The sequence below is a fragment of the Canis lupus genome, chromosome 34 (assembly GCF_048164855.1).
Source record: "Canis lupus baileyi chromosome 34, mCanLup2.hap1, whole genome shotgun sequence".
Taxonomy (NCBI): Eukaryota; Metazoa; Chordata; class Mammalia; order Carnivora; family Canidae; genus Canis; species Canis lupus.
The window spans coordinates 8,627,245-8,639,185 of record NC_132871.1 but is presented as its reverse complement, the minus strand read 5'-3'; the positions used below and the strand labels follow the sequence as shown (position 1 = coordinate 8,639,185).

The 11,941-nt window shown below is 40.9% G+C and overlaps 1 protein-coding gene and 1 long non-coding RNA gene across 7 annotated transcripts in view; one reads left to right on the top strand and one right to left on the bottom strand.

Annotated features, from left to right (window-relative positions):
• LOC140624339 (uncharacterized) overlaps nt 1-7,375 on the top strand; it is an 80,345-nt gene extending 72,970 nt beyond the window's left edge. For all 6 annotated transcript variants that reach the window (XR_012023831.1, XR_012023830.1, XR_012023828.1 and 3 more), the window contains 2 exons: nt 1,225-1,292; nt 7,242-7,375. This is a non-coding gene — a long non-coding RNA (uncharacterized lncRNA). The remainder of the gene's footprint in view (nt 1-1,224; nt 1,293-7,241) is intronic.
• TTN (titin) overlaps nt 1-11,941 on the bottom strand; it is a 274,035-nt gene that overhangs the window by 58,611 nt on the left and 203,483 nt on the right. The window contains exons 277-294 of the mRNA XM_072811094.1: nt 11,641-11,791; nt 11,270-11,551; nt 9,622-9,924; nt 8,842-9,144; nt 8,460-8,741; nt 8,060-8,359; nt 7,664-7,966; nt 7,261-7,569; nt 6,864-7,145; nt 6,444-6,743; nt 6,064-6,357; nt 2,993-5,959; nt 2,353-2,673; nt 1,968-2,252; nt 1,571-1,870; nt 955-1,257; nt 434-709; nt 32-331 (exon numbers count right to left, since the gene is read on the bottom strand). Coding sequence (XP_072667195.1) covers nt 32-331; nt 434-709; nt 955-1,257; nt 1,571-1,870; nt 1,968-2,252; nt 2,353-2,673; nt 2,993-5,959; nt 6,064-6,357; nt 6,444-6,743; nt 6,864-7,145; nt 7,261-7,569; nt 7,664-7,966; nt 8,060-8,359; nt 8,460-8,741; nt 8,842-9,144; nt 9,622-9,924; nt 11,270-11,551; nt 11,641-11,791 — 7,861 coding nt within the window. The remainder of the gene's footprint in view (nt 1-31; nt 332-433; nt 710-954; nt 1,258-1,570; nt 1,871-1,967; nt 2,253-2,352; nt 2,674-2,992; nt 5,960-6,063; nt 6,358-6,443; nt 6,744-6,863; nt 7,146-7,260; nt 7,570-7,663; nt 7,967-8,059; nt 8,360-8,459; nt 8,742-8,841; nt 9,145-9,621; nt 9,925-11,269; nt 11,552-11,640; nt 11,792-11,941) is intronic.

The window sequence follows — 11,941 nt, the reverse complement described above, 5'->3', positions numbered from 1 at the left end:
ATTTTTTTTTTCTCCCTGAAAGAAACCTTACCAAATGGGAACTTAGCTAGCATCTTTGGAGATGTGAGAGGCTCTGAAATGCCAAATCGATTTTCAGCACGGACTCGGAAGATATACTCCTGGCCTGGGATCAGTTTTCCAATCCTGCAGGAAGTTTTTGTCACCGAAGCTAGAGCTGTCACCCAATCACCTCGGCTCACGTCACATTTCTCTACTATGTAATTGGTGATGTTACTGCCTCCATCCTCCAGAGGGATGTGCCATGACAGGGAGCAAGCATCAGCGTCTATGTCAGAAATGTCAAATGGAGGCTGAGGGGGCCCAGGAGCATCTGCATAAACCAAGAGAAAGAAACATAAGAACAGGGATTTGAGAGGAAAAAATGCTTCTGATCTTCATATTTAGATAGCCATTTGTCTAATGTTTAACCTACCCATGACGATAATTTTGATTTTTTGAGTGTCTGTCCCGGAACTGTTCTCTGCAGTGAGGCTGTAGTAACCACTATCTTTCCTAGTAACATCTTTAATGATCAGGATTGAAGAAGTGTCTGCTTTGTGCACTGCCAGGTGGCTGGAAGTGACGACGTCATCTTCTCCTTTTTTCCATTTACAGACTGGATGGGGCTTTCCATACACGTGGGCTTCAACTCGGAGTTTCTTCCCAGCCTTAATAGTAATTTGCTCTGGCATAAGGATCTTTGGAGGCACTAAAAGCAAAATGAAAATTCATTACGTTTGAGGGGAGGTGAAATTTCCTCTGGTGGAGACCTATACTAGTGTTTCTTAAACGGTAGGTGGCAACCCATCAGTAGGTTGGAATTAATCTTTGCATTACAGCTAATATTTTTTTTTTAAAGAGTAAGATTGAACCAAATAGAGAATATGAGTGTTCAGTCTCTATGTCAAAAGAAAAACTTTTATCACGTGTTACAATGAGACAGTGGCCACTTACACAGCTGTTCTTTGGCCTCATATACTCCTTCAGCTTCTCTTGGCAAACTGACTCCAACAGCATTTCTGGCCGCTACTCTAAATTTATACTTCTTTCCTTCCTTTAGGCCAGTGACGACCAGGCTGAGATCTTTTACCACTGAGTACTCTGTCCAGCGATCTGCAGGCTGTTCCTCTTCTCTGTAACTTATGATGTAGCCATCGATTTTAGCACCTCCATCACGCAGGGGAGGTAACCAGGCTAACGTAGCACTGTTCTTTGTCATTTCAGTAACTTCTAGTTTCCTTGGAGGATCCGGCTCACCTAGAAGAAAAATGTGATTTTGAAGAACTGTCCAGGTAAACTAATCAAATCCCTTTGTTACTACACCAAAATGTTTGAGTATGCCACTTGCTTTGAAGCATGTGGAAACTGTAGCTCAGTGTGGTGAAAGTGAATAGTAACAGGATGGGGCAGATTTAAAAAGTCTTTAATGAGTCAGTTAGATATTCATTTGTACTGTTTGGGTCTCTACAAATTAAAGCCCTTTTGGTGTGGTAGATTAAAATGTGTCCGTATCTTGACCTTGCTAAAGTAGGAGACTGGAGTTAAGAGGAGGAAAACGGATAGAACTTACACAGAGGATCTGATGCAAGCACTGGTTTGGGGACATCTGCTGGCACACCAGGGCCATACTCATTGACAGCAGTTACTCTGAAGTAGTACTCGTTCCCAGGGACGAGATTGGTGACTTGGCAGCTCGTTTTCTTGACTTCTGGGTTAACGGTCGACCACGTCTTTCTCTCTGCTTCACGCTTCTCCACGATATAATGTGTCACTTGGCTCCCACCATCATTCTCAGGAGGGGCCCAGGAAATGTGGCATGAGGTTTTTGTGACATCCGAAACTTTTAAATCAGTCACAGGTCCAGGAGTATCTGTGAAGAGCCACACCATCAGATACATGTGTCTCCTTGGCCTTATTATTAACTAATGTGTTTTTGAAGGAGAAGAAGGAACTCATTAGTCACCCACCTAATACTCTGACATTCACAAACACGGCCTTTTCTCCTGCTGGGTTCACAAGCGTCAAGGAATATTTTCCTGAGTCATCACGGGTAGAATTGGGGATGACAAGGAAGGCCATGGTGTCAACCAGATCAACTTGTCCTTTTCTGACCACGTTGTCAATACCCACTCTTCGCCATGTGACTTTAGGAGCTGGTCGTCCTCTCACTATGGCAAATAGTCGAATAGGGCATCCTGCTCTCACTGTGACCAGTTTCCTCATGCTGGCATCCAAATCAATCTCAGGAGGTTCTGCAAATGACATGAAAACCATTAGTTGACTTTTCAGAACATGAGAGAGTCATGTGAGAAGTGTAGAGTGAATGAGTCCCATGATAAAATAGGGTCTCACCTAGGATTTCTTTAGGTTTAATAGCATCCTTTAGTTCTGCAGGGCGCCCAATGCCAGCTTGGTTTTGGGCACACACCCTGAACTCATATTCCTGGTTTTCATCCAAGCTGGTAACAGTGAACTCCATGCGAACAAGTTGTGCTGCAGCATTACACCTTTTCCAGCCTTCGTCAGGTGATGTATCTTCTCGTTTTGGTCTCATTTCCACAACATAACCAATTATTGGTGCACCTCCATCATACACTGGTTTTCCCCATCCAAGAGTTATGGAACTTTTGGTTGTGTCAACCACTTTGAGATTGGTTGGTGGACCAGGTGGTTCTGAAAATAAATTACGTAAGAATGAATTTACCGGTCATTAACTCCTACTAGTGATATTCCAATGTGTAGTTTTATGTAGTCCACTCTCAGTTAATCAAAGATAGGACATTCAATTTCTCCATCACTGAATCCTTATTTTCCTTCATAAAATTAGAATCTACCATTGTTTGTACATCTTAGGTGATTTGGTAAAAGATCTATGTAGAAAAATACCTGCTAAGGTAAAGTTTCAATGTCATGGATTTAACTTATTTATCTAATACCTCTGTTTTTGAGATTAAGATTTGGTGTGATATCAGAAAAAGCAAGAACATCATACCTATGGGGTCTTTTGCCACCACTGGCCTTGAGGGCAAGCTTGGTTCTCCGATTCCAATTTCATTTTCTGCCTTGACACGGAACTGATATTCATGTCCTGGGAGGAGGTTCTGTACTTTGAGACGTCTCTCAGGGATCGCACTCTTGTTAACAGGGACCCATCGTGTTGAATGCCTTTCCTTTTTCTCCAAAAAGTATCCTGTGATGGATTTTCCACCATCATATTCAGGTGGATTCCAAACCACAGTCATCTCTTCTTTGCTTACTTTGGTGACTTCTGGGGGATCCGGGCGACCAGGTCTGTCATATTTGGTTTTTGCAATGACCGGTTTACTTTCTGTTGGAGGCCCTGTGCCTATTTTATTTTCTGCACGGACTCTGAAAATATATTCATTTCCTTCTATGAGACGTGTTACTGTAGTACCAGGAGTTAAGACATTAGCAGAATAGGTGGACCAAACCATTCTCTTACTCTCACATTTCTCTAGAATATAATTTTGGATTTCACAGCCACCATCATCCTCTGGTGGATCCCAGCGAATAGTACACCGATCACTGGACACATCTGTAATTTTCAGATTTCTTACAGGACCAGGCTTATCTAAAACATTGACAGTGGCATAGGCCACAAAACTGCCAGCCGTGTTAGTCGCTGTAATCACGTATTTACCACCATCGCTTCGCTTTGCTTTAGTAAGAGAGAATTTGGATGAATCAGCGCTGGTATCAATCTTGACCCTTGGTGATCTTGTTAAGTCTGTCGCGTCTTTGTCTTTGGTCCATAAAACTTCTGGGAATGGTTTGCCTCTAACACCTGCCTCCAGTCTAATGGTGTCCCCTGCTTTGACTGTTAGCACACCGCTTAACTTCAGATCAAGTACTGGTTTCTGTAGGTCTTCCTTCACAACAACTTCCTCTGTCTTCACCCAGTCACTTTCCCCACCTTCATTCTTTGTTTGCACTCTGAACTCATAAATCTGGTTTTCAACACATTTGTCAACCATGTAATGGGTTTCTTTAATGCTTCCTTTATGCACTCTTTCCCAGTCATCAGAGCCCTTCAGCCTCCTCTCAACATGATAGGACAGATTTGGGCTACCACCATCATAATCGGGCCGCCGCCACTTGAGATAGACAAACGTCTTTCCTTTATCCGCGATGTGAAGGTTTTCAGGCTCACCTGGCCTATCAATAGGGTTAATGGCCAGAATTGGAGTTTTCGTTTCAATGGTTGGTCCAACACCTACTTTATTCTCTGCACAAACTCGGAAATAGTATTCATTGTTGGCTAAGAGGTTGGCCTTAATTAATCGCTTAGTGGCATCTGAGGCAACAATTGACCAGCCTTTCTGGTTTGGTTTGCGATATTCCACTATGAAATTTGTTATTTCTGAGCCACCATTATCTAGTGGGTTTTCCCAAGAAATTGTGCAGTTCTCTTTGGTAACATTGCTAACCCTTAAGTTCTGGCAAGGCCCAGGTCTGTCAAGAACATTAACAATGGTGAAACCTTGGGCATGCCCACTGCTATTCTTAGCTGAGATAATATATTTGCCATGATCAGCTCTAACAGCTTCTTTAATTTGTAACTCAACACGAGGTAGGTCTTGAATTATGTCAACCCGCTTTTCTCGGACCAATACTTTGCCTTCCTTGGACCAAGTTATGTCTGGATCAGGTCTGCCTCTGACTCGAGCAAGAATGCGGATAGTTTGGCCCACCCTAACGGTAATAACATCACGACAAGTAACATCAAGTTCTACTTCTGGAGGATGAAGGATGTCTTTTGCAATCACAGATTCTGCTAGTTCTCTTGGCTCTCCCTCCCCCACAATATTAGCTGCTTTTATACGGAATCTGTACTCATTTCCTTCAATTAGTCCAGGTACCCTAAAGGCACACTGCCTAATGAGTTCATCTTTATTAATCCTATTCCACTGTGTGGTACCAGGCTTCTGACATTCCACTACGTAGCCTAGAATGGGGCTGCCACCATCACTGAGAGGCTTTGTCCACACCAAGTCAGCTGTTTCTTTGGTCTTGTCTTTCAGTTTAGGATTAATAGGTGGTCCGGGTGGTTTGATGGGCCGGCAAGCTTTTATTGGGTCAGAACTTGGGGATGGATTGCTTAGTCCTGCAAGATTTTCAGCAAAAACCCTAAATTCATATGTGTTTCCCTCATACAGTCCAGTCACTCTAAACTTCAGGTCAGCAATAGGTGTTTTGTTGACTCTCACCCATTTGCCAGTTATTTCTCGACGCTCCACATAGTAACCAGTTATTGGACTGCCACCATCAGACTTTGGCAGAGTCCAAGACACCGTTGCAGCGTTTTCAGTAATGTCAGTAACTACCGGCTTCCCAGGAGGAGATGGAGGACTGAACTTATGTTTAGCAACAGTAGGCGTGGAGTCAAGGGGAGGACCAACACCCATCTTATTCTCTGCTCTGACTCGGAAAATATATTCGCAGCCTTTTTGCAGATGTGGAATTTTCAGCTTTGTCTTACTGCTTCCTGATGAAACAACACCCCATGTGTCTTTCCTTGTGTCTTGTTTCTCAACAATATAATTTATCACAGGGCTTCCCCCGTCATCCTTAGGTGGCTGCCACGAGATAGTCATGTACTCAGGGGTAACATCCAGAATATTAATAGGGCCTGTTGGTGGACCAGGAACATCAAGAACAGTAAGATGTACCGCTACTGTTTTGCTGCCAGCTGCATTGGAAACTGTGATTTGATATTCCCCAGTATCTCTCCGTAAGCAGTTCTTAATGGTAAGCACTGATGAGAAGCTGTCCGTTTCAACTGTGTAGTGTTCATCTGTTTTAATCTCAGTGCCATCAGTTGTCCACTTTGCAGTGGGAACGGGTACACCTCTTATGATGGCAGGGAACCTGACAGTGGTTCCAGCTTTTACCACGAGGCCTTCAATCAATTTCACATCCAGCTCCACAGACGGAGGCACTGGAAAGTGAACATGAGATAAAATTAGATTTTTGGTTTTCCACAATCTGAACATTCCCAACATGACTTTAAAAAAGGAATAAAAACGCCAGTCCAAAAGTTACCTAGCTTTTCTTGACATTCTATTGGGATAGTTGTGTCAGGGAGACCAAGACCCACAATATTTTCAGCTTTTACACGGAATCTATAGGTCTTTCCTTGTTGCAGTCCAGTAACAACACACTCTAAGTTTGTCACAGTCTTGAACTTAATCCAGTCTTCGGTGCCCTCTTCTTGGTATTCCACCAAATAGCCAGTGATCGGGGAGCCACCATCACGATCGGGCTTATTCCAAACAAGGGAGACTTCAGTCTTGTCGACATCTACATGGTGTAAGTCTTTGGGTGGCCCTGGGGGATCTTTTCAAAAGAAGAAGTTATGATAAATGAATAATATTCTCAAAGACTGTCAGAGAAAACTTTTGTATCCAGAGAAAGCAACTTACGTAGAGGATCCAGAGCCTTGATGGGTTTGGGTGTTTCAACAAAAGGACCACGTCCGTACTGGTTTTCGGCAGCTACTCGGAAGAGATATTGATTGCCTTCATTAAGGTGTTTAGCTAAGTGACTCTTTTTCTTCGAAGTAGTTGAAAGAGGTGACCACTGGGCACTGGCAACATCTCTCCTCTCAACCACATAATTTGTAATAACAGAACCACCATCATCTAGTGGTTCCTTCCAAGTAAGGTAACAAGAATCTTTCCTAATTTCACTGACTTCCAGATCTCTAGGTGGCCCCGGCTTATCTGAAAGTGTTAAATAATGAAGTTATAATAAGTCATTTAATCCAGGTAACAGCTCAAAATGTATCAAAACTTATGTATTTCATGTAATAACATATTAAAAATAAGTATGAAAGTTTGTACCTAGCACGAGTACTTTCACTGAGACAGTTTTCGAGCCAGCTGGATTCTCCACAGTTAAAGAATAAATTCCACCATCTTCATGGGCAGCATTACGAATTTCAAGCTTGCTACCAACCGGAGTAACATCAATTCTTGCTTTAGTTGGAGCCTCTCTGTCTCCTTTTTTCCAAGTTACTTTCGGGAATGGCACGCCTTTGATGACGGCACTAAGTCTTAGAGTGTCACCAACCCTTATGTGTTGTTCTCTTGCCATGTTGGCATCAAGAATCAACTCAGGGGGTTCTAGAATAAAGCAAATAGTGCTTTCAGATTTGATTTGTTAATGTATTTTACAATGTAGCTTACACAATGAGACACCTATCTTTTTCGCTATTACAGCTGAGAAGATTTTACTCACCAAGTCTGTCTTTTACGAGCACTGGCTCGGGAACATGAGCTGGATCCGATTCACCCGCTTCGTTGACTGCCATTACTCTGAACTTATAGGTCTGACCATCCCGAAGGCCAGTGACTTTATATTTAGTTTCAGGACATGACTCGGGAGTGTGATTGGCTCTCTTCCACTCTTCATCTCCAACTTTCTGGTACTCAACAATATAACCCAGAATCTTGCTCCCACCATCATGACGTGGTGGCTGCCAAGTTAGATCAACTGAATTACATGTTGTATCAATTGCTTCAGGATTGACGGGTGGACTTGGTTTAGCTATGTAATAAAAGAAGAAACAAAAAGGAGTTAGAATATAGCCGAAAATAAAGTTGGATAATGTGAAAACTGAATGAATGCTTTAATATTTTACCAATTGGATCTTTAGCAAAGACTGGCTTGGATGGAGGGCTGGGATCTCCAATACCGATTTCATTTTCTGCAGAAACCCGGAATTCATATTGACACCCTTCTAGAAGATCAGGAACCCTGAACTTAGTGTATGGATGGATGGGCTCTCTGGTAACTCTAGCCCATCGTTTAGACATAGTTTCCCTCTTTTCCAGGATGTAGTTTGTGATGGGCTTTCCTCCATCATTTGGTTTGTTCCAGGTTACTAATGCAGAGTCTTTGGTAACTTCGGTAACAATTGGCTGGTCAGGTGCATCAGGAACCCCTACAACAAACATTAGTAGAGTGTGTTAGAAATGTAATTTTTCCTATGAACGACATTAAACACTGAATCACTAAAAAGAAATGTAATGCATACTGAAACGATCTCTCGCTTTCATTGAATCAGACACCAGAGGATCACTTATTCCATACAGATTTTCAGCATGGATCCGGAAAATATAATCCTTTCCTTCAAGAAGTTTAGAAACTTTGCATGTTGTTTTAGCACTTGCAGATGTCACAGGCATCCAAATGTCTTTGCCCACCTCCTTCTTCTCAATAATGTAATTGGTAATTTCACTGCCTCCATCATCTAAAGGTGGCTTCCAAGAGATAACCATGTAATCTTTGGTCACTTCATCAAAAATAACCGGTCCTACTGGTGGTCCAGGACGGTCTGCAGAAAAAAAAAAAAAAAAATCACAGCCCAAGATGTTATTTCCACTTCTGCTTTGGAAAGAACGGAGTATCTATTCTTTTTGCTAAATGATACTTACCAACAACATTGACTTGACAGAAACCTTTCCTAGAGCCTGTAGTGTTCTCCACAACCACACAGTATTTGCCAGAATCTGAACGTTTGGCCTTGATCTTCTCCAGGGCAAGTGTCGTTGGAGTGGTCTTTATGTGAGTGCGATCATCTTCTAGCACGTCAGCTTCATCTTTGAACCAAGAAACTTTTGGTTTTGGTTTGCCTGAGTAACGGCCAGTGAGGGCAAAAGCTTCACCAACCCGAATCGTGATCTTGTCTCTGAAGTCGAGGTCAAGCGTTGGAGGAGCTAAAATTTTAATTATAAAGGCAAGTCAGTTTTACTCGTGTCTTATGGTAAATCTATAAGCGTACAAGTTTTCAAAGTATGAATTGCATCAGCCACATACCCAGGTCATCCTTGCAAGTGATTGGCTTGGTACAAAACGATGGTTTGCCTTGTCCAACAATATTCACGGCGCTGACACGGTACTCATAGGTATCACCTTCTTTCAAGCCTTTAACAGTGTATTTCCTGCTAAGCAAGTTGTCCTTTGTAACTTTGTGGAACTTCTCAGTTCCAATGAGACGGCTTTCTAGGACATAGTTAATAATTTCTGATCCACCATCATATTTAGGAGGGTTCCAAGTCAAAGTAACGGAATCTTTAGTAACTTCTTTGACTTCCAGGTCTTCAGGACGCTCTGGTACAGCTGCAAGTAAAATACAGAATTACAATGAAAAAAGTATCATGTTAAAAAGTAGTACATGATAATAAATAGTGAATGATACTTTTTGAAGATTGCACTTAAACATTAAATTATTTGCTTTGATTAGTAGAAGGCTCTCATCATAGAACTTAGTCTAATTTTTGATAGATAAGCAAATAGAGGTTCGTTGAGGCCAAATAATTTAAGTTCTCCAGAGTTAGTAGTTTTAGAGTTAGGAAAATATGTCATATTTATGCCATTGAGTGGGAAATTAAAAATGTGTAGCATATATGGAAGGATTTGAAAAATCCTATATTCCCATAATGTCTTTCACAATCACATTCAAATACTACCAACATCAGGTATTGAGCATTTGTCTACTGAATGCTTGTCAAAGGAATGAAACGTTTGGCATCTATGCACCTATTTTGTCACCATACTCTTTTATTAAATGATGAAATTGTTTCAACTTGCACTTACTTATTGGATCTCTGATTACGAGTGCAGTTGGTGTCTCAGTAAATGGGCCTATGCCAACACTATTTTCTGCTGCAATTCGGAAAAAGTAGGCTTTCCCTTGAATGAGACCCTGGACAGTAGCATTTTGTCGGGTAACTGTATATGTCACAGGGGTCCATGCTCTGCGGTCAGATTCGCGCTTTTCAATGACATAATTGGTGATTGGAGAGCCTCCATCATCTTCTGGAGAAAACCATGTCAGTTTGCAGGAGTCATTGGTTAGGTTGTGAGCCTGGAATGGTATTCCAACAGGACCTGGCACATCTGGAAATAAGAAGAAACAATTTCTAGTTGTTTGTTTTCAATGAATAACAGGGCTCAATATTTGTTACCCTCTGTTTTTAAAAATGAGACAAAAATATAAGATTTTGTGTCTGTTTTTTTCTCCCCATCGTCATCTATATTCAACCATGTTTTTAAATGAAGTATGTTTATAATAATTACTGTTTGCCACTGCTTTAGTAGAAGCTAAAGGAGTAGTAATGTGTGTATGTATACATAACGTGTATATTTATACATTTACGTATATAGGTGTTTTTTTTTTTTTTTGTAATTTGTAAATCAGATAGGAGGGGGCTGCTGGAAGGAGAATGAACAGGAGGAGACAGGACAAGGGGTGAGGGGTGGCATGGCTACTTTTTGTGTCTAGTTTACTCTCCAGAAGGGACAGGGGGAGAGAGTTTTTCTAGGTGACTAGCGAATCAATAAGCAGCACAGGGGTTCCCAAATCTCAGAGGGAACTTTGGGAGGGTTAGCATTTAACCTTGAAAGTGTACCGATTCTTAAGTTAAAACAAAGTGTGTTTAGAAGCTTGAAAGTAACCTAAAAGCTTGTGGGACTGTTGGCTCAATGAGATCTTTTTCCTCATGCCATTTTCATTTTAATGAAAACATAACAAATTTATATAGCATTATAGTTATGTTCAATAGAGAACCAGTTATTTTCACATAACAACTCCTTGTTTGGAGTATGGTTGGGCTTAGAGATGTGCTGAGAGAAAAATCTGAGTGGGCTGGCTTTACTTTTTGAGCAAATCACTGGAATAGAGCAGCCATCAAGAGGCATGAAAAAGCCTTGCAGAGTTTACCTCTGTATTCAGTGACTAGAAATGCAATATTTATAACTGAATGTGACTATTTCAATTAGAATACTGAAACCCTTCACAGAGATTTTTGCCTTATTATGAAAATTAGCAAATAAGAATTGATCAATCTTAGCAAATGATTAGGTATTCACGTACATTTGCAGGAAAGTTTCAAGAAAACTATATAAAACATAGTAAGTGCTTATGGTGGCATGTTATATAAAAGGCAATATAAAAACTTGTTATAAAGAACTGCTTTTATATAGCATAAAAACATGACTTTTTAATGTCATATAAAAAGGCAACATAAAAAAACTGTATAGGAGTACAACAATATAAAATATGTATAGGACAAAAAACCCAGGAGGAAATCTTTTTAAATGCAAATAGTGGTCAGTGGGATTGTGGATGATTTTTCTTATTTTCCAAAATATTTGTAATAGTTTTATTATAACATAGCTTTGCTTGTAGATGAAGTAAAAATGTTATTTTTAAAAGCTGCATGGACAAATTAAAGGTATTTACCTAATACATCAACGATAATTGTCTTCTTTCTTTCTCCTCCTGCATTCTTGGCGAGAAGAGAATAGACCCCTTGGTGGCTCCTCTGGCAATTCTTGATGACCATGGAGGAGCTAATGGCTGTGGTCTCAATGGTAGCTTCCTGAGGTAAAGCTCTCTCATTCATGTTCCAGGTGACAGTTGGAGGAGGTTTTCCGGACACATAGGCGATGATCCGGATCACCCCTCCAGCATGGACCACAATTCTGTCTCTGACACTGGCATCTAGCTGAAGGTCAGGTGACACTGGAACACAATTGAAAATTACAGATGTGATTTTCACGGCCAATCCAAAACACAAATGTTGATAAAATAATAGAAGTGTAAATAATTACCAATTCTGTCCTTCATTTCAATGACATCTGTCACTTCTCCAGGTTCTCCAATGCCAGCAATGTTGACTGCTCTAACTCTGAATTTGTAGAAAGCTCCTTCTTTTAACCCTGTCACAACAAGCTTTGTTCCTCTCACTTCTTTATCTTTACCCTAGAGAAGGATCACATGCATTCAGTTCTTTGTAGCTTCTTATTTTAATGGCTTTCTGAAGTATAGCCAACAGCATATTTAACTACTTCGGGAAAATTGTTGCCAATTTAAGTTTTGGGGATCAGATATTACAGGGAAACCCTGAATGAA